A 23,139-nucleotide genomic window follows, 5' to 3' on the forward strand; every position below is an offset into this window, starting at 1 on the left:
TCACAACCATAGTTAACATCACCAAAAACTTCCATTTCTGTGTCTAGTAATTTCCTCAATTCTGCATCCACAAATCTTCATATTACCACAATAAACTCTTGGAAAGCATGCTTTTAAACACTTGGGGCAGTGTTCGCTTGAGGCATGAACTTAACTACATAAAGAAGAAAAGCTGAAACTCTGATCAACTAGCTACGACATTCATTGGACTCTTTTATATTGGTACGTATGCTTCATTTCATAAGCAAAGTTTCTTTGGCATGTAGATTGTGTTATTTAGGATTAATGGTAATAAACTAATTTAGGATTAAATATGATTTTTTTCCTCGTATTATAATATAAAATTGATTTTTTTAATCTAGTTTAAACTTTAGACTTCCTGAATATTTGTAGTAAAGAAATTATTAGAATGAGTTCTTAACCGTATTTATTTTAGGTAATAAACGAATTTTCAGCGTGAATCGACAATGATTTATTTAAATAATTTCTTTAATTATTCAAAATGTCTAAAGTTTGAATTTGTAAGACAAAAATTAATTTCGCATAAAAATATAAAAGGTGACGAACATATTTAATGTAATAATTTATGATTAAACAAAAATATTTTTTTTATATAAAATTAAAGGTAAACTTTCACTTCTTGTAATGAAAGATTAACCATTACATAATAATCTCTAGCATGAAAAATAAAATAAAAGGTTAACCATTAACTAGTTCAGACTTAAAATTTCTTTACCATTCATTTATTATTTGATATTGAAAGAAGGATGTTATTTATTATTGGTAGCCGTTTGAGTTCAAATTTAATTGGACTTCTTAAAACATGTGTTATTTTAGCTTTTTAATTAACAAGTGTGAGATGACATTAATTATGCCTAAAGTGAAAATTGTTAATGTTGCATAATGAATTGATATTAATAATTATTGATGCTAAAACCAGCGAGTGACTATTTCTTTGACTAGTTTAATAGTTATCCCTAATTTTTAACAATTTTTAAATCGCTTGGGAATTTTGATTTTAAATAATTTATTTGATAACATTAGTTTCAATTAAGATAAGTTTAGAATTAATTTTAAAAAATCATCAAGTTCGTATTAAATTAATTTTTTTAATTTTACGTATTCTTTAAAAGTAAAATCACTACTGTGAAATAAACAGGTTCAGATGTGTATCCTAACGTCGACGTACCTGCGGAAGCTTCTAAGGTACACCATTTTTTAACTCTTACATTATTTCTATGCCGTTGGATATATTCTTTATGTAAATTGTTTATTAATTATTATATTAAACCAATAATTGTCATAAACTAATAAAAGGCAATATTATTTATTAATGGTGTTCTTCTTGTACTCAACGACTTCAAAAGTGGTGTGTACTATATAAGCATTTAACTACAGTTTCAAAATATAGTTATGATTGTTAGTTAAGAAAATAGTAGAATTGTTTTATCCTTTACAAGTACTTTATATAAGGTGGCATATTCTCCTTACAACTTTTAATTTGTACAGTGGTACGCTTTTGAAATACTGATAAAAAAAGGTTGAAGAAAAAGATCAAAAAGATCTCAAAGGAATGAATGATAATTTATATAGTGTGACACTATTTATTTTTTATCACTTTCTAATCATAGCAATGATTTATCTTTATATTTATATGTGTCAAAAAGAGGGAGAATTGTGATTCTAATTTTATCTTTTTAATCTTAATTATTTGTCTATAAAACTTTTAATCCAACAATCACATATTCAAGTGTATGGATACACCCCTTGAAAGAGATGTACCATAAATGCTAGTTTTCAGTTTTTATACAGTAAAGTTTCTTTAACACCACCAATAATAAATACATACACTTAACAAATACTTATAATAATATTTTAAATTAAAAAATAAAATAAAAATAAATAAAATATTAATTTATTGAAATTTGAACGGTATGTTTTCACCGTTTACGGAGCATTTTTTTTAAGTAAAAATATTAATATAAGTGAAGAGTTTTTTCAATGATGCTAAATTTTTTAATAAATTTTGGATTCAAGTTGAGATGACTTAATCATCAAAAAAGTTATCTCTATTATAATAATGATGGTAAAAAAAGTTTTATTGTTTACGATTTTTTATTCAATTCAAATAAGACTGGTTTCGGTGAGATTTATAAAAAATTATACTCTTCGATTCATGATCTCATTTTCTACTAGCAAAGAAAGATTATATTGAGGATGTACAAGTGTGCTAGAGAGAAATATTAAAGCAAAATTAAGATTATATTGAGGATGTACAAGTGTGCTAGAGAGAAATATTAAAGCAAAATTATGTTGGTCTAGTTAAAACAAACCATTGAAACAACTAATTATTGTTAAGATAAAAGTATTAATTTTTTTGACTTTGCCTTAAACTAGAATAAGTTATTGTTAACATGTTTTTTCATGAAGTTTTTGTAATTCCTTAAAATGTTTTTATTTATGCATGAAACAAGGAGAATGTTTGAGGTAGGAGACAAGAAGGACTATGTTTGTAAGTTAAACATATTTTTGTATGGTCTAAAACAACCTCCTAGAAAATGGAACAAACAATTTCATGAGTTCATTACTAATATTGGTTTTGAAACTTGTGTGCACACCCCTTGCTTCTCACTATAAGTATAGTGATGAATAATTTTCTAGGAGGGTGGAGGAACAAATTTTTATGGGTGGTATTCCATATGAAAACACCATTTGTGATGTGCATGATGGTTTACGCTCGTCCTAACATAGCATATGTTATGACTGTTATTAGCAGGTTTATGTCAAATCTTGCACTAGCTCACTAACAAACTCTTAAGTGGATTATTTGTCTTTAGGAAGAGTTTTAGTTTTGGTGGAGCTAGATGATATGCTAGAGATGTTCCCACAAAAGGTTTTGTTGACTCAGACTATGTAGGGTGTTTGGACACCAAAAAACTCATGGGTTATATGTTTATTGCTTATGGTACTGCAGTCAATTGGAAAGTCAATCTATAAAAGGTAATGGCTTTGTCAATCACTAAAGCAAGTATATTTTCATGATAAAGACAATGAATAAAAAACTTCATGGTTGAGGGAACTAGCCAAAGAGTTGAAGGTGCAAGACTAGGTTATCACCATCTACTGTTACCACAACATTATACAATTATTTAAGAACCAAGACTACCATGAAAGAACTAAACACATTGACATCAATTTGTATTTTGTAAGAGAAGATATTACTCGAGAGTTTTTTAAAATGACGAAGGTCTCAACAAATCACAATCTCTTTGATATGATTACAAAGGTTCTGTCAAACATCAAGTTCTTTTATTGCTTGGATTTAATTCAATGATTGGTAATTCAATCTATAGTGGGCTTAGTGGCGAGCAGTGATTCTCGCTTAGAAGATTTGTGTTGAGCCAAGATGAAGATATGCGAGGATTGACTTGGTGAAATCTTCTTAAGGCTCCTAGAGAGTCTATTGTTATAAATCTTTTGATAGTTCAAGATTGTTTGGTGGTTTAAGTGTGTCTTTCTTGACTAGTGTATTTGTCTTCATCAGTGGTCTATCTTTAGAGTATTAGATGGTATCAAATTGTCTGCCTCGCACCATACCTTAACTTCCTATCTTCATCTATCTTTATAGAGTCTGCCTACTTCTTATTTCAAACTCAATAGTGAAAGCACTGCTTGAGTGTCTTCTTCACTAGTTTAGCCGTGATTTATGGAAGTTGGTTATGACATTTATAATGTATAAGTAGGACCATGTATTAGAAAATTTGTTTAAGTAAGAGTTGTAAGTTCAACTATATAACAAAATTGTTAGTTAAACGAGAGTTCACTAAGAGAAACTTTGTCTTGTAATATCTGTTTTCATAATGATTTTTTTCCATGGACGTAGATTAAATTTTGTTAACATTTCAATTAAATCATGTTAATTGTTTTCTCATTGATTCTTCTTTTTCCTTTCTTGTTAACCTTTTAGGTATTTCTTTTGTCGGTTACTCTATTATCGTTTTCTTTGTTTGTTGGTAGACGGTTTGTAGTGAATTTGTTTGAGTTATTCCACAACCCACAACAATAAGACAAACCAATAACAAATATTTTGTAAAGTGAAGTTATATGCCTAACTAATTTATTGATAAACTCTAATACAATTTTAGAAAGTGAAGCTTATGCCTAACTCAATTAAACAAAAGTGGACTTTAAATTTATCTCAACCTTGCAAAATTGATTTTAGAAAGAGATGATGGTTGTGTCCACTTTTAAACGACGTGTGATCTCCAACACACACCCTCATATTGGGAACATAGAATGTGGGAATAGAAGGGGGTTCAATAATGGGTGACACGATAGGTCCAACAAATCTCGTTAGGACAAACTCTGATAGCATTTTAGAAAATGAACTTTAAGTCTGATTCAACTTCACAAAATTGACTTGTAAAATGAGGCTTGCACCTCACTTACATATTAGAATTTTATCATATCTTTATTTAATTTGGGATCTCCAAGAAATATTGAAAACTAAATTTTGTTTCCTCCAATATTGCTCCACTTCCTCTCTAGCCTATGTTTGGCCAATAAGCTTAGGCATTATACTATAAGGCTAGGGAATAGTCTAATCCACCAAAGTTTTAAGTGTTTCCTCAACATACCTCAAACTACATACTATCTTTCCCTTTTTAAATGATAATTCATTCCTTGTCCATGTTGTAAAAGAGAATGACCGAAAACAAGTTGTCTTATTTTGGCCACAAATAATATGTTTTCCATCTAGACAAAATGGACATTTAAGGTCCTCTTGTTGCGAGACATTCATTTTCTTCATATTATCTTTGGTTGGGAGTTTGCTTTTAAGACACCTTTAAGTGAGACATCTAATTTCTAAGGGAACATTGATACTCCATAATTTGGATCAAATTGGTTGTAGTTGTGATCCCCACACAATACCATGTAGAATTTTATATGTGTCGCTACATTGTATTGTCCATTTTTCTCTCATGTCTACACATCTTTATCATTTCTTCTTAGTTGAATATTATGCAACTCGTCCCAAACAAACCATCTCTTCACCATTTTATACTTTATTCTCATTTATTATGTGCCTAAAAACCCATTTTCTTTATAACTTAGTTGTTCTGTACAAAGTTGAGGTATAGTCTCAAATAGATAACTGCTAATTAGTCCTCCTATTTCTATTTGTCCAACTGAAAGTCAATATTTCTCTCACCCCTTACTTTTTAAGATATTTCTCTTTAGAACCAATTTGAGTTGTTTTCTCCTACAAAAACCTTTTGTTCATATCTCACCAACGTATTAACGTATAATTCATTGCCTCCTCTTACTATTAGAGGTCTTTTCACCATCCATATTTAGTATCCAAAGCATAACATCATAGAAACGCCTCTCATGTAAGATATCTCACACCCATTTAGCAAGTAGTGCTTCATTGGAGATTTTGATATATTTCACCTCCAAACCCCTTTATTTCCTCGAACAACTTATATTTTTCCAGCTAGCCCAAGAAATATTCATTTGTAGCTCGTTACCTCCCCATAGAAACCTAGTCTAACTTTCATTTATCTTTTTTGCCACCCTACTAGATATTTTGTAAAAAGATAAGAAGTATATGGGTAAGTTTGAGAGAACATAATTAATGAGGTAGACCCTCTCCTACTAGTGATAACTATTTATTCTTTCATAATGCTAACTTTTTTTCAAATTTCTAAATAATCAAGTTCCATGTAGCTTGTCTTCTAATATTAGCCCATATTAGCTAGTCTTCTAAGGTTTTGTAGTTCATAATATTGTAATCATTAATCACTTTAACCTCTTACCTCAATAGTTTTACATCTACTCTTGAAGAAGTTTACTTTAAGATCTGAAACAACTTTGTATCATTTACAAATTGGAGTATATTCAATTTAGTACTTTCATCTTCTATCCTAAAGCATATTTTTTTTTCAATGGTTTCCCTTATCATTCCACTTAAACCTTTAGTTATAATCGAAAAAAGGAACAATGTTAAAATTAAGATTTTGTAGATCACACACGAAAATATATTTTTTATGCTATTAACGTAAACTTAGATATTATTATTATATATTATTGATTAAAAGGACTTAAATTTAAAGTGTTTGTGGAATTATATCATTCCATATAACACATGAATGACGAATTATATTGGGAGAGTTTCCTAATAAACCACATAATACCCTCCTTAAAAGTAAATCAAAATTCTTGTATGAATTTACACTATTATGTATTGCTATATAGCCTCCCTACCTTACTCTTCTTAAAATAAATGTTCTTAACTTCTCTTTTTTTCCACCAATGGAATCCTTCCACCTGTCACCCACAAATGTGTCTCTCTCAGTTTGTTTTGCCTACTTGTCTTGTTCATTTCTTAACATCCCACCCTCATATCATTGGTTCAACATATTTTAATTGCATTTAAAAACGCTCTAGCTCACATAAACTGAATTTCTTAAAATCCTCTTTGCTTGATTACAAAAAAAATAGTATATATTTAGTTAGTTAAAAAAATATGGTAGAAGCTAGTTTTTTCAACAATAAGGATATAAGACTTTTAGAAAAAAAATTAATATCAATTTTATCTTTTCTAATTCTAAGTTGATTTTTTTTTACCTTGTTTAGTCTTTATTTTATCTTTTTTAATTCTAATTTTGTTAAATTATTATTTTATATTCTCTCTTGTTAGACTTAAAATAAATGTATTCATATACTTGAGTGTATTGTTTATAATATAAAAACTATTTATTGATAAAGCTTGACAATAATGAAATTATTATAGAAAAATGTCTTTTTCAAGAGAAAGTTCAAAATATTTTAGATGTGTTCAAAACAGTTTTCAAATAAAAAATAAATTGTTAAGAACAATTTACAGCATTAAATGTGTCTTAAAAATATTAATGGTAAGGAAAACCATTCTATAAATAGTATATTATATATGGGTTAGAAATGTGTTATTTTTGTATTTTAAACTTATTATTATTAATAAGTATATTTTGCTTATTAAGTTTAAAATTAAAATACATATTTTATCGTAATAACTCATCAATTAAATGTGTGACACGAAGTATGGAAAAGTTAAAGAATTGAATTTTGGTTGTAGATTAAAAGTTTTGATTAGAAATTGGAGTGAAATATTGAGAAGTTGATAGTAGTAGGCTTAAAAGTATTATCCGGAAAGAGAATAAACCCAACCCATTTAGGCGATGGACCTGAGTGACTTGACTTAACGAATTGGCGTGGCCCATAAGGGAAGAAAAGTGATGTGGGGAATTCAGCAATCAATCAATCACCTTTGAAAACTCAGAAGAAACAAACACATCAGTAACTGCAGTGCTTTTGGTTACCCCAATAACCAACACTACACATCGACAAACACTCATAATAACTTCTCACAATCCATATCCTCTGTTTACTCAAAGACAAATAAATACCTCCAAAAATTAAATTAACACTTTAACCACTCGTTTAAATACAAATGTATTACGCAAATGTTACACTATACATGACTTAACTTTTTTCAACAAGTTTGAAGTAGAGAAGGAATATTTACGTGGACAATCACCAATCAATTGTAAAAAATAAATAATATAATATTTAGCGTGATTTTAACTGTAACTTACATTACACGAACAACTATTAGATTTTTATTTATGTTATGTTGCATACCAGTACAATGATCTCTTTAAATATAGATTATAAAAAAGACACAATAATTAAGTCCACACACTAAACATGGTGTCTAGTCATCTTAATCCAATTATTAATTGGTCATAACTTCATACCCAACAGACATTTATATGATTTAAGATAAATCTTGAAATTATTATTTCAGTCTTTAAGTTCAAAAGTTCGAGATTAGAAGGCTATGTAGGGTTATAAATTAACTTTTTTATTTGGTCCTCATTGAATTTAGAAGAGATTAATAGGCTATTAAATTCATTTCTTAGATAAATCTTGGTAATATTAAGATATTTAAATAATTTTATTACAAAAAATAAAGATTTCATAAGAGAACTCTCATTGAGGCTATTATGAAGAAAGAAAAGGACACACAACAACTTCAATAAACACATGTTGAGTATTTTTTTAGCTAAACATTTGTAGTGTATAATTTTTTACTGTCCGAATTTAAGTTAATGAAATGCAAGTGTTAATTATTATTTGTGGGTTTAAAGGTTTAAAAGGATGAGTGTGTGTATGTTATATTTGATGAACTCGAGATCCAATACGATCATGCTTCTGAATCATTATCCTCATTAGTAAAAAGTATAGAGTTTAGAGTTAATTAAGTAATAAGATGTTAAGATTAGTAGAAGAAGTGAAGCGGGTGAATAAAAGATTTAGTATCGAATGATTAGTATATTAAGTAAGTGTGGTGATGGGTGAGTGAGGAGAACATTTGATAGTGTTGATTAGAAGCATATATTAAAATATAAGTATTGTTGAAGTTGATAGAAAAGGGAGGTAGAAAGCGGCGTATGTATTTCTGTTTTGTTTAATTAACGAGTTTCTGAAACAACTTGTGTCGGATCCCATTGGCATTCAGAATCGTGTCGGCCACACTTTGAAAAGTTTTATGTGTTTTCAATACTCTTTCGCCCTTCGAATATTTTGTGATCAAACCCTCTTTTATGCTTCCCAATTATTAAATTCAATAACTCATCATGGAAATGCTTTACTTCCCATTTTCTAGCCTACACATTTCCATTCATCTTCAACAACTTTAATGCTTTCTTTATAAATTTTAATGCTTTGTTTTGAGTTAGGAGTGAACTCGAGAGAATAGATGTGAGTAGATTTGAGAAAAAAATTGGGTAAAAAATTAAGTTATTTGGATTAAGATATATGTTAAATATTATTTTTTTGAAAATTTATAAATAATATCATATATGTGATTGAAATTATAAGTTTTTATAATGGATAAAATTGCAACATTACAACTTTAACTATTTAAAAATAATTATGATTGATATATTTGTGGATTTTATTTATTTATAATTAAAATATTATTTTTTATTTTCGTTAAAACACGGCAAGAAAATGATGAAATATAAACTAATTTTTAGTGACAAAAAATAATTAGGTACTATAGTGACTAAATTAGAGACTAAAAAAATTTTGGTTTCTAAATTAGTTTCTATTAGCGTTAAATGATTTCTAAATTGGTATCTAATTAGGAACCAAAGTTTTTGCTACCAAATTTAAAAACTAAATATTGGTAGTTAAAACCTTGGTAACTAATTAGATACTATTTAACGATAATAGAAACTAATTTATAAACCAAATTTTTTAGTTTCTAAAATGATCTCTAATTTAATTATTATAGCAACTAATTATTTTTTTTGGTCTATAAGATTGATTTCTATTTCATGTTTTTCTTGAAAATTGATTTCGAAAAAATATAAATTATGCGAAATTATTATAACATAAAAAAATTAGCTGAACATTTAGTTATTTAAATTAAATATACAATTTTAATTGCATAATTGTAAAAGATTTCCAAGAAATTTAGAAATGTACCAAAAATATTATGTATTAGTACATTTCTTATGAAATTTGAATTAATAAAATAAATTATTTATTTTATATATTTGTAAATAAATAATTTATTTAAAAATAAGAATTAAAAAATAATGATAATTTTTTTTAAATAAAATATTTTTAATTCATAATTTTGTAATTTTTTTAAATAAGTGATGATAAAATATGGAATATTATTTATAAAATAAAGGGACAATAATATAAAATTTATATGGTCCAATTGTCTTTCTCACTTTTTCCTCGTGTATATGTAAGGAAGAAGTAACTTTCCAACCGTTTCCATGCTCGTATTTCAATTTAATTCATTTGATACAAACATGAATGATTTGCATCTTCCTTTCGTTGTATATTTAGATAAAATTATCTACAATTTAATCTATTTAATTGTAGATTAAATTGCATCTTTCTCACTATTTAATTTCATTCATCTAATTGTATTTTTCTATCTATTTAATAGAATTATTTTAATATGAGAGATATGTTAAATAACTGATTAAGTTATAGTTTATAAGTAGGTATGGTGAATTAAGTTTTAAGTTTTAATTATTATTTTTTCAAACTGATTATAAGACTTACTCCAACTTTTACTGTTACATTGCAATTTTAGTAGAGATTAAAATCTTTATTGGTAAAGGAGAAACAAACAGCCTCTGACTTTACTCTAATATGTAAAATGTTTTTAACTTATAAAAAAGTTTAATTCTTTTTTATTTTGGAAATTTAAAAAAGTGATAAAAAAAAACAATCGAATGTAGATGGAGATCAATGACATAAACTGAAATTGCTTAAAAACAAAAAAAAAAGTTTGTATATAAATATAGTTTACGAACACAAAACTTTTTAAATAATATTTAGATGAATGACATGAATATGAAATTAATAGTTAATAAATCAATTCAACATTCATGATATTAATTGGAAACTATTAATTAATTTGGTGAAAATTATATAAAATAATTTATTTTACATTATTCCGAATAATAATATATATACTTATGATCATTTATCAAATTTATTTTTTCACTTTGAACATTTCTCTTATACAGTTTCTCTGACGAAAGTATAATATTGGAAAAAAAAAGGACGTTTTAAAAAATAAAAATAACGATAGAAATCTACCAAAAGCACCAAGTCATGTCTTAAACCTTATCTTAACAGCATCTTAAAGTATCAGATTGCTATTTATCAAAGCTATTCAGCATCCCTATGTTAACTCATAATTAAATATTAATCATTGTTTCAACAGTATCAAAATCTTTTAAACGCGCACAAGAGTCTTTTTTTGTCTTGTCCTAAATTTTCTTGGGTGTTTATAACTAAAGGCTAAGCATGTTTATAGTATTATTATTTGATAAAGGTTCACATACAGGAAGAATTTCCTGTCAAATAAATCCTTTTAATATCTATTTATCACATAAATATATTATATACACATTTTTCTAATCTAATATATTAATTAAATATTTATACATATTTTTCTGCTAGATATCCTACATCGACTAGAAATTGAGACAATAGATTGAGACAATTTTATTGTATATAAATGGTTGCAAACCTTATCCCATGAACCAGTTTTATGAGGTTAAATTAGGTTTAAAAGTTCCCTTTATAATATGGTATCAGAGTCATTTAAAGTCATCATAACAAGTGTTTATTAAACCTATCGTATCATCCGTTATTGAATCGTTATCGGACCATCCATAGTATAGTATGTAGAGTGTACAACCTATTTGTAGCATCAAACTTATTTATTTGTGAGTGCAGAATTTGAATATATGAGTGGAATGGAATCATTATGACGAAGAAGTAAGGTTCATTTCTCATATTCCACACAAATAGTAGCAATGCGCGGATTGGTGCTTTGGTCAAGGTACGCTTACTCAAACAAACAACCAAATTAAGAGTGATTATTCTATCATATGGATTGGAAGAAGATAAAGTAAAGAAAAATGGTTTTACTCTTAGCCTAATTAGTAAGGGATAATACCTTTTTTTTATTCATAAGAACTCAACATATCAAATAATTTACAACAATATTCACTCACTCACCACGTAGTCACGCATCTTGTTTAACCATTTCAGTTATACTTCCTTCATATAGTTAAACACTTGGAACATATCTATATTGTACAATGCATCTATCACATTTTTTTTATTACAATTATCTTATAGTTTTAAGGTTTAAATATATTTTTTAAAATATGTTTTTTTTTTATCGTGTACTATAATGGAAATATTTGTTCTTATTCATGTTTGATTATATACAAAAAAATAAATTATAACATCCATGTCTCTGATGAGTGAACATAAAATATTTTAACATTTTAGTCCACACTGAAATATGTGTTTGACACGAAAAAAATAAATAATAACTCATTCCAATAATTTATTTATTACAGTATTCACAAAAAATTTAAAGTTTGGATTAGTGACAAAAACCAATATTTAACAACATCAATAAAAAAAAATATTTCAAGTGTATATACATATTTACATTGAAATACGAAGAAGAACATGTTAGTTAAAGCACTTATGGTTCAGAGTCAATTTAAATATTTGTTTTTAAAAGAACTTATTTTAATATTTTTATTTTTAACTTGTTTTGGTGAGTTAATTTCAGTATATTATAGTGTTTCACAATCTAATTAGAAATTTATAAGTTAATTTAACCATCTTATCAGTTAATTTAAACCCTAAGCCGATAAAAAAATTGAAGTAAAACAACTTTGTTTAGTAGGAAACTTTATTTTAATATTTAACTGGTGATTTCTTTTTCTGAAAATCTAATAAATTGAGAAAAAAATCATACAAGAATTTTAATTTATGTTTAAAACGGTTATCCAAAGTTGTTTTTAATTTGTGGAAAGATTTTTCATTTATTTTATTTCTTTTTATAAGTAACTGTGTAGAAGTTTATCTAATAAACTAATTCAAAAAGTATTTGTTGGATTTTTGACAGTTCTAGTATGGTTCTAACATAATTTTAAAAAGGAAAAATACATTTATTTTCTAAAAACTCAAACTTATTGTATAAATTTCTATTATGATTATAAAAATAAGAAACAAATCCTTTTGAACCAGACATAAAAAAACATTTTTCTGTTCCAAAAAATAATCTGAAATATACTTGTGCACATAAATCTTTATTGTCAATTTATATAATTAATAATTATATAATATATAGATCTGTATCCCGTGTCCTACATTTTAGATATTATACGTATCTTCGTGTCTGTGTTCCCGGATTATATTGGTGTCTGTATTAGTGTGTGCTACATAGCTAATAACACTCTTAATATATAGTTTGTAAGTTATTTTTATAAGTTACTTCAACCTTTTCTTGTAGCTTAAAAGATACTACTTATTTCAATTTCACCCACAACGGTTTTCTTGAAATCCATTTTTCCATTTTTGACAAATTAAAAATCCTTATGCGTATAAGCTCATATTCAGAAGAAAGACATCTTTTTATAAGTTGGAGACGCAAACGAGTGCTGAATTTGACCCAAATTTGCTCACAATTCGTCCAATAGGGGCAAATGTAACAAAATGAAACTAAGTGAAGCTTGTTCTTACAAACAACTACAACTTTGTGACCAAGCAAAATCAAAAACGTGGGTGAAGTATCTGTTCGCCGTCTGTAAGAATTGAAAGACGATTCCAAATACAAAATCTGGTTCCCTTAGCCAAGTCTTTTTGTGGTGCGCCTAATAAATTGTTCCCTTAAAGAGTGTATAATTTTGAAGTTAGGAAGTGATATGAGGAAGTTTAGATTTAAGATGGTGTTGGGCGAGTGAAGCAAAAGGAAGAAAATAGCAGTGATACAAAATAAATGAGATAACAAGATGAATCCAAATACAATAAGAAGAGGGAAGCAGAATTTCGTACTCACGTTTTTTCCTTTTTACAAGTGTTTTAAAATTAAACGAAACAGAAGAAAAGTGATGAAAGTGTAGAGAGGGAGAGAGGTTTGAGGGGTTATTAAAAGAAAAATCATCATCAGAAGCTGAACTTCAGTAGTCTCTTTCGTTTCGGTTTACATCACTGCCTGTGCGTCGCTGCTTCTCCCTGTTGTCGTTGCAGTTCCTCACAAAACAAAATCACTCTTCCCAATACACCTTTCATGGAGATTAATTTATTATAAAAATCACATAATCTTCGTCTTCATCATCGATAACAGTACCACTGTGCTCACCACCCAACGTAAGTCTTCCCATTTCACTTTTTTTTTTCCCTATCTTCCTAGTTTTTGTAAAATAAAAACAAAGCTACTTAGCGTTAATCATAATCATGAATATAAAACCCACGCTCCACTGAATCCTTCATAACAGTATAGTAATATCGTGGTGTTTGCTTTCTAATCTGTTCTTCTAGAACACTGCCTCTTCGACACTACGAAGACGCCACGCAAAGCCCAACAAGCTAAACCACGAAGCGTCATGGAAGACCAAATGTACGGCATGCCACCAACGGCGGAGTACTCGGAGAAAGCGTTGATGGCGCCAGAGAACATATTTCCGGCTGAGTACCACGGCTTCCTAATGTCCTCCGCTGGCCGGATTCCGATGTTCGGATCCGACGAGTTGCTCTCCGCCGCCGTCGCCATCACCGCCGGCCTTAGAACTGAACCCTACCCGAGCGTCGCCATCGCACCCGAAATTCAGCGCCACCACGACACCTCTTCCCTCATCAAAGCCAAAATCGCTTCTCACCCTCACTACCCTCGCCTCCTCCAAGCCTACATCGATTGCCAGAAGGTAGTTAAGTTGTTCAATCCTCACCCTACTTTTTCACTGGTGTATTTATTTGTTACAATATTATTCTTGCTGTTTTTTGGTTTGGTTTTCGTTGTTGAAATTGATGTCTGGGTGTAACAAATGCGGCTATAACAAACCGTTTTGTTCAGGTGGGAGCGCCTCCAGAAATCGCGTGTTTGTTAGAGGAAATCCGACGAGAAAACGACGTTTGCAAGAGGGACGTTGTTTACACGTGCGTTGGAGCCGATCCCGAACTCGACGAGTTCATGGTCCCCTCTTCCTTCCCTTTCTCCTTCTCTCTCTTCCCTTCTCACGCACGTATATGTTCATACACATATTTTCATATTTACATCACATAAACATGCTATAACATACATTAATTAACCGAAGAAACCAAAAACAGTAATGCCAGAATTTCGTCGCTGTTTTGTTTATATGTTCATTTATTTATTTACTTTCGTGCGTGTGTGTGTGTGATGTTTCAGGAAACCTACTGTGACATGCTGGTGAAATACAAGTCCGATCTGACGCGGCCTTTTGACGAAGCCACCACCTTCCTCAACAAGATCGAAACGCAGCTTACGGATCTCTGCACTGGTTCTTCTCTTCCAACCCTTTCCGGTTAGTGGCATTCTTTTTTACTCTTTCTTGTTTTTACTCAGGTGTTTGTTGATATCTGCGCTAGCTCGCTGTGTACTCTCTCTCCTGTTTCACGTTTTTTGTGCTTTAGCATTAATTTGTGCAGAAACCAAACAAACTAGAAGAGAGGTGTGTTTTGACCCAGTATTCCTGATTGGTTGAAAACTGGAATATTAACAATCTTAATATTATATCCTTGAAAATACTACTTCTACTACTAATACTCCATGATTCGCAGCTTTTGAAATTAAATAAAGAAAAATAAAAGGAAACCCTAATAAACCTATTGGACGGAATTCTCTCTCCCTCTCTTCCATTGGTTTATGCATAATTGCTACACTGCTTTCTGCAGTTAATGGGGTGTAACTTTAAGAAACCCTTGTTTGTATGCGCTTTCAAGGCGAGACTTTGACCGGGCTTCCTTCGTTGTTGGATGAGGAAGTTTGAATTGTTTTGGTCATCCATGGGTTGCCATGTGTTTGTATCTATCACCTTGTTTTTCTATCTTAACAGCTTCATCTTTATGTGGCTTGGATCGTTGATTATAATTGCCAACCAGTCTTGCTTGGACTTGTTTTAATTCTCCCTTTGTATACTATTCATTTCTGTATGTATTGGTTCTGGCCGAGAATTTCTGGTTAGACAAACATGGGACTTTGCATCTGGCTTTCCAATTTTGTTCCCGCAGACATGATTTTTAAATGCTTTACACTGACCAACGAATAGATAGGTGTTATTTGCAAACACCCAGTGGTTTAAAGGGGCATTTTTCGTCTCACAACTGGCGCATCTCTTCATATGGTCTCTTGTATTATTTTAGTCTTCCTTTTTTGTGTCTTCCAGCCTATAGACCAAGTCTGTTTACTACTGTCTTCCACACAAGTTACTAAGGATAATAGCCTCAAAATACTTGGTTTCTGGTTACCAGTTATGATAATGACGCGGGACTGCCATTTGACCTTGTCCATTCTTGGGAACATTTTTCTTCTAGTGACTATGACGTTATTTTCTTTTGCTTCTCTTATTAAATCCATCCCTTATCAACTTTTGGAAGTTGATTTTTCTCTTCTGGAGCAAAGTTGTGCATTTCATCACGCATTACTTCTGTAATTTCTTGTCAGTTGTTGGTTGATATTTTAATCGTGATGACAATTTTTTCCCTACTGATGCCTAAACCGAGATTTAGAGATGGAGACTTTTTAGTCTTGTTAATACCACCTGTTATATCCGAAATTCACTTCTGTCATTTTTTAGATGATATAACAGAACATGTGATTCAACACTATGATTTAATGCTTCGGCGCACCGCAAATGTGGTGATATCTCATCTCTTTATATCTTTTAAAGAGTGTGAAATATAGATGAGAAATTTTTTCTTTCTATCCTTGCAGATACATGAAACCTGTGCTGTCTTTCTATAATCTTGTAACATTTCAATATGCACATTTTTTATTTGAGAATCTTAGCTAACATGAGTACTGTATTAGGATGTAATGATGTTTGGTGATTTGTCATCTATTTTTAGGTGTGTGAAATATTGATGGAAAAATTTCTCTCTATCCTGTACAAAGAAATTTTTCTTTTCTATTCTAGATTTTCAATCTGTCCATTTTGGACTTCAGTTCATGCATGACTTGGGTACTATATTAATTTTGATGTTTGGTTTTATACTTTAAAAGAGTATCGAGTTCCTGCTGAGTGTGGGTGATGTAGGTTGTTGTGAGGTAAGTAATGTTAGATTTTTGTAATTTTATAAAATAAAATTAAGCTATATTATGAATTATAAATGAACCCAGCATAATTGTTGTTAGGTTTTCTGTTTGGCCTTATTAGCTTCAATTCAAGGAATTAAATCCGTGGAGTTTCAAATTATGTTAAGTAAGGGTGGAATGCATTGCCTAACTAAACGACTGAAGCCTGTTGGCAATTGATGGCTTTTCCATCTATCTCATCCTAGACAAAGATAAATATTATCAAGCAATGGGAAGTAAGTAACCAATTTGGTTAGGATTTTCGCCCTTCCTTTATGCTATTGCCAAATTGCTCATTATGTTGAAGCTGGCATACTGTTGGTCTTGTTGGTGATTAATTATATTTTATTTGAAACAGAAACGTTGCAAATGCAAAGTATGATCACGTGGGTTATGGTTGGCAACTAACATAATTTATAGTTTTATGTTTGGAAGTACAGATTACCTTTTTAAGTGATGTTTTATCTTTCAACGTGTATCTGAAAAGTGAAATTGACAGGATCTGAAATTCCTTGATTTCTTTCCCCTTTGTTCTTTTGAATTTTTTTTTAATATGCCCTTTCACTGCAATAGCTGCAGGCATCACAATTGGATCATGTATTTATAGAATCAAATATGTGGTACTCAAGCTTGAATTTAATGTCAAGCTTCCAATGAAAAATTTAAGTTTTATTCGTAGCATTCAAGAAGCATTTAACTCGATTAGGTTAATCTAAATTTATTGCTTTCTTGAAGCTCTTACCTTTTTTTTTTTCAAATTATAGTTTTACTATATTGCCATTGTCATTGATGTTATATCATTAATTATCTTAGTCAGTCTTGAATCAAAATGTAGATTTTATAAAGAATTTTTTCGTCATAACAAGCTGATGTAATATGACTAGAGTCTTAAATTTAGAATTTGGATCATTATGAGTCTTTAAAATAAAAAATATTTAATTGCATAATTAAATTATTTTTTTAATTTATAAAGACTAAAGTGTTATTAAAACATTATAAAAGTTTGGAAGTAAAAAATTGATGTAATTTGTGATACTCTATAAATTAAAATAAGATATTATAAGATTTATATTGGATGTTTCTATGTATTTACTTCAATCACTTGCTAGTCTCGCAAACTATCTAGATTTCAAATCTATGTTTTGTTTTGTAGAGATGGTGAATGCATAGGACATGAGGAAATTATTGAGTAATTGCCTAGTTATAGGAACCTTTGCTAAATATAATTTAGCTATATATTAATTTTGCCGTGTTATTGCAATGCTATCAAATTGGTCTTTTATATATGGTGCTTGCTTTGTTGCTTGGGTAGGATTAATTAGATCATATGGTTGCCGAAAAAAATAAATTTAGATCATATGAGTTATATGATTATGTGCTGAGCTGTTATTCTCTTGCATATGTTTTTTATTAGAAATGACTTAGAGGCCAATGGCAATTTGTGTTACTTGCATCCTGTGATTTATATTTCGTTGTTTTACATTTTCTTCTGGGTGATATTCAATGTCTTTGTGATAAAAGCAAAATCTTGAATTACTAATGAAGAATAAAGAAAATAAAATGTAAAGACTCTTGTTTATATGAAAATAAAATTAATAGTTCAGAAGTTCAATAAAGTAATATAAAGATAGTGTTCATATACATGTTGCATATATTTGATGTCATGGTTCTTTTCCAAAGCTTGTTGGGTTTTGGAAGCACTGCAAAAGCAGCATGAGATGAGCTACTGGGAGGTAGTTAAAGTGTAAATAATGGAATTCCCGTGTGCAGCGGGTGATTTTAGAGTTAAAACTTTCACATGCACTCGCGCAATTGTCGCTGAAATGAAAAGCAGCTTTTATATTGATAGAACGTTCAATGCCATTCAGATCTTCCCTCCTTGCTCACTTCTGCCATTGCCCTTAGATATTTTGTTCTCTTCTGCCTCCTTGAGGTTGTGGGCCTTCTCTCCCATTTACCTTCTGGATCTTGCACTACACATCATATTTGTCCATCTCCAAATGCTCTTTCTCTTTGGGAAACGGGCCCCTCCTTCTAAGGAACACACTCCTATCGTCTTCACTTCACTTCCCTTAAAGTTTATGCCACAAATTAAATCTACCCCAGTTTATTTAAAGGATCTGTCTTTTCGCTACCTCAAAATAGGTCTTTTTTTAACACTTTTGGTCTCTTGTGGACAACTATTTTCTCCAAGTTCCTATTTTCTAAAGTAGAGGTCACTGAAATGTATTTCTAAAATATATCTGGATATATCTTTTTCCTTTAAAATAACACATTTTTACGTGTTTAGTTACAATTTTTTTTACCTTTTAGTCTGTGTTGTTAAGTTTGAAACCATCATGATAAGGGACATTCAATCCACTCTTGTTCTAGAAGAGTTGGATGCTATTAGACTGCCAAAATAAAAAGGATATAAAAAATTGTAACTTGAAAATGCAGAAAGATGTTACTGTTACCGCTTCTATATTATAACTTTTGTAGTCGATAAAACAATTGCGTAAACTATCGAAGAAACGGTTCCTGCAATCAAGAGTCTAAAGGAGTAATTAAATCTAATTTTCATAGGTTTGGTGTGAGAGAAACATACATATATGCACATTTACACTGGGTAAAAAATTGCTTTGACTTCTGAAATTTTTCTTTTATACTTATGGTGCAAGTATAGTACAACCAAGTAAATTTATTTGTTATCCATATATATGTAGTCATTTTAATTTATGCTATATAGATATTCTGAACAACAATTAATCCACTAGCAACTTTCGTACCGAACAGTTTCACAATAAAAATGGACATTAAATGTATACTGAAATAAAACGCTTGTGCAATTTTGTCTGGTGGTTGGAGAGGACAAAAGAGAAAAAAATTGGTTGTTTGGCCCCTCGTGTAGCTGTGACCTATTGATGTAGCGTACACGTGGTGTTTTATTTGTTGTTATACCCTATTTGTCGTCACTCTTGAATTAAGATCAATAAAAATAGGATTTTAGACTATAGTTCATAGTTTTGATGAGATGAAATTGAAGTTTTTAATTTAATTTGAAAAAAGTTACGATAATTTTTTTTTTTTAAGTTTACTTTTTATTTATTTATTTAATTTATTTTTATCAAATAAAAAATGTTTTCCTCCCATTTTTGATCTCTGGTGAAGATGATATTAAGAATGGTGGTGTTGTGGTGCTTAGTTGCCTGATTGTAATCCTTTTGAGGCACTCTCCTTTGGCACTGATGACTGACAACCGATGGAACTTGCCTCTGAGCACTGATTTCCTTTTTTATTTTCTTTTGTTTCTTTCCAATCTAGGTCAGGTGTGTACAGTGCACTCCTATGTGCTGGTCAAATCCTTGTCGGATTGAGTGACTATCCTTAACCTCCACCTGCCTGTGCCCACTAAACCATTTTTTCCCATTCCCGCCACACAAGAGGAGGAACACAACTAATTTTATCAATTTAAAAAACTGATTGCATTCATTTTTCTATTTTTTAATTAATTTTTATTTCATATAGAATCAATTGAATTATATTTTCAAAATATCCACTCAAAAATAAATTTATTTTATTTTATTTCTTTCTTCAGAACTAATCATACCATTACCCTTTGTTTGCTCGGAATGAAAGAGATTGTGTAGAAGAGTCAATAGAAAAGGGATTTAGGTAAATTAAGTGGAAAAAAAGAATAAATAAATAGAAAGTATGAGGTATGTTGTTGGAAATAAAAGAGAAGAAAGAAAGTGGTGATTTGGAAGAAAGGCAAATTGTTGTTGGTATTGTTTTAAAAATTTTCCTTTTAAAAAAAAGACACAATTAGTGTGGTGATGTAGTGTATTGAATAACAATGCACGGTTGATGGCTGGGAATTGTTTGAGCACACGCATACAAAAAGGAGATTGGGGTTGCTTCTGAGTGATATTTAGACCAACAAATGTGCTATACAAGTCACAAATGACATGTACCAGAAAACGTGGGCAATCTTGTCTTCTCCACGTTCTAGAGAAAACCAAGGGTCCACCTCTCTTTCATCTCAACCCACTCTCTACAACTTCACGAAAATCAGGAAAATAGCAAAATTACAGAAAAAGTATTTTGAAGTTAAAACTATTTTTTTTGTCATTTTTCCCTTTACTTGTTTGAAAATTCCAGTTTATTAATTTTTTTTTCTCGTTTTCTTTCAAATTATCTGTGAAAGCGGTTTTCATGCTTTAATCCTTGTTTGTGTAGTGAAACAAATATAAGAAAATATCTAGAACCTTCGAATCTTAATTTTTATTAATTAAAAAAAGGATAAATTTTTAAACTGAAAATTTTATTTCCTCATGATTAATGAATTGAAAAAAAAAAGTTAACAATAATCGCGAAAGATATTGAGAAAGCAAATATGATTTCATATTCTCTCTGCTGTCTTTGAAGATTAGGAATAGTGTTTTCATCTTAAAAATATCTTCATAATATTGATGTTTTAAATATTTGCTTTTTGTAATGTCTGTTGTAATAAATCATTATTTTTACAAGTCGAAATTCTCGTGTTTAAGAAAATATACTTTGCCACGTATTATTAACTTGTGTTAAAACTATTGTCCACGAGTTATATTGTCATTATTGGATGTGTAAGTTAATTGAGTTTGTAAAACATTTGGCTTGTCGTATTTAGTATACTCGTTAATAGTGGTTCTTTGTTTTAAATTTTGATTAAAACCATTTGCTTATTATGATTCCACTTTTTAAATGAGAAAAGTATTATTTGTTTTTATAAGTTAAGATGATACCCATAAAGATGTTGTTCTTATATAGCTTTCGTTTTGTTATTATTTTTACCAGATGACGGAGGTGTATCATCTGAAGAAGGATTAAGTGCCGGAGATGGTGATTTTCAAGATGAACAATTGCATAATGAAGACAGAGAGTTGAAGGATAAACTTTTACGTAAGTTTGGAAGTCATATTGGTTCACTAAAATTAGAATTTTCAAAGAAAAAAAAGAGGGGTAAACTGCCAAAAGATGCTAGACAAATGCTACTGCAGTGGTGGAATATTCACTACAAATGGCCTTATCCTACGGTAAATATTCATCATTCAAGCTTCTTTTTCATGGTATAAATCTTTGGAGTAAAAGGTGTTCAGATTTGTTTGATGTTTGTAAAATTGTATACCCCATCGCATATATCATCTAAAATATATAGTGTGTATGAATATAGGAAAAACGTTGCTTTACAGCTATTAGGGAATTCACCACTAAGCTTACATATGAAACAAAACCTTGTTTCTGATTGATCTTCCAGGAAAGTGATAAGATTGCACTGGCTAAATCAACTGGGTTAGACCAAAAGCAAATTAACAATTGGTTCATTAATCAAAGAAAGCGTCACTGGAAGCCATCGGAGAATATGCCGTTTGCTATGGTGGATGGTCTTACCGGTCGGTTCCTTACTGATGAGTGAGGTGTGGTGACGTGCATGTGCATGTGCATGTGCATGCATGGCTCTTCCACTCAAATGTATATCCTCATTTATTATATTTCTTGTGCTTTCTTTTGTAAATCCTGAAGGCAGAAGGAGTTTGACGTTGTAATATGCTTACTTCCCTGCAAATGTTAGGGAATAATAGTTATTCGCTTCATTTGTATTCTTCATAAATACCTGCTCCTGACATTTCAAAAGGAATGCTTTTGCTGTTTTCGTTCCGAGTATATTATCATCCACCACTTTCTTTCTTTTCAGCAACCATTTTTTTAATTACATGTGTTGATCAGTCCTAATTAAACTTACGTCAAATTATCATCTGTGTCACCTTTTTCTGTCTGTCAAATCTAGGTATATGAAGTGGCACTTTTTTCTTCCTCTTTTTAAAAACGACCTTGGTATCAAGTAAGTGCCTTAACATTGTTCCAATTACATAAATAGATAAATTATGCGAATTAATGCTATACAGTAAAAATGTTATCTCTTCTATATCAGCAATCGCAGAGAACTGGACCTATAACTTAAGCCTTTCATCTTGTTTTCCTCCACAATGGTAAGTGTTTCTCTGATACTTTCTAGTATTTCTTATGGCTGTAATTAACCCTAGTAGCCTTAATATATAATCATTAAGCAATGACAAATTAATAAATCAGGCTTCTTCCATTTCTTCCGGAACATAAAATCTTATGTATGACATCCTATCAGTTTGCTCAACTCGGGATAATCAAGACATATAATACTTAACAAAAACGTTTTATTAACCTTCTGTCATTAACATAGACTTGACACCGCTTGCGTAATATTAATTGACACAGCAAATGTGACATTTGGTGAGGATGTGACAGTAGCTCTATAATATATGATCCGCAACACACGCAAAATTGGTTACCCGTGTGTCTGTAAGTGGTTACTTATGTAACGCACGTAAAACTGGTTACCTATGTGTGTGTAAGTGGTTATTTATGTGACGTTTATGGTC

General features: G+C 30.0%; 1 protein-coding gene and 1 long non-coding RNA gene across 3 annotated transcripts; both read left to right on the top strand.

The window, feature by feature from the left end:
- On the top strand, positions 1-22,417 carry LOC137806565 (homeobox protein knotted-1-like 6). Of its 2 annotated transcripts, XM_068606764.1 has the most exons (8): positions 1-222; positions 1,160-1,206; positions 11,323-11,428; positions 13,933-14,315; positions 14,465-14,584; positions 14,801-14,936; positions 21,521-21,759; positions 21,981-22,417. In XM_068606764.1, the coding sequence occupies exons 4-8, from the start codon at positions 13,998-14,000 to the stop codon at positions 22,137-22,139; spliced, it is 972 nt and encodes a 323-aa protein (XP_068462865.1). In that variant the 5' UTR covers positions 1-222; positions 1,160-1,206; positions 11,323-11,428; positions 13,933-13,997; the 3' UTR covers positions 22,140-22,417. The 2 variants fall into 2 exon arrangements, with proteins under 2 accessions (XP_068462865.1, XP_068462864.1); XM_068606763.1 differs by lacking the exons at positions 1-222; positions 1,160-1,206; positions 11,323-11,428 and adding an exon at positions 12,931-13,761.
- Positions 14,951-17,375, top strand: LOC137806566 (uncharacterized). The gene is made up of 2 exons (XR_011080363.1): positions 14,951-16,941; positions 17,064-17,375. It is a non-coding gene; the product is annotated as an uncharacterized lncRNA (long non-coding RNA).
- Positions 22,418-23,139: the final 722 nt, after the last annotated feature.

This window comes from Phaseolus vulgaris, chromosome 3 (genome assembly GCF_000499845.2).
Source record: "Phaseolus vulgaris cultivar G19833 chromosome 3, P. vulgaris v2.0, whole genome shotgun sequence".
In the NCBI taxonomy this organism is placed as follows: domain Eukaryota; kingdom Viridiplantae; phylum Streptophyta; class Magnoliopsida; order Fabales; family Fabaceae; genus Phaseolus; species Phaseolus vulgaris.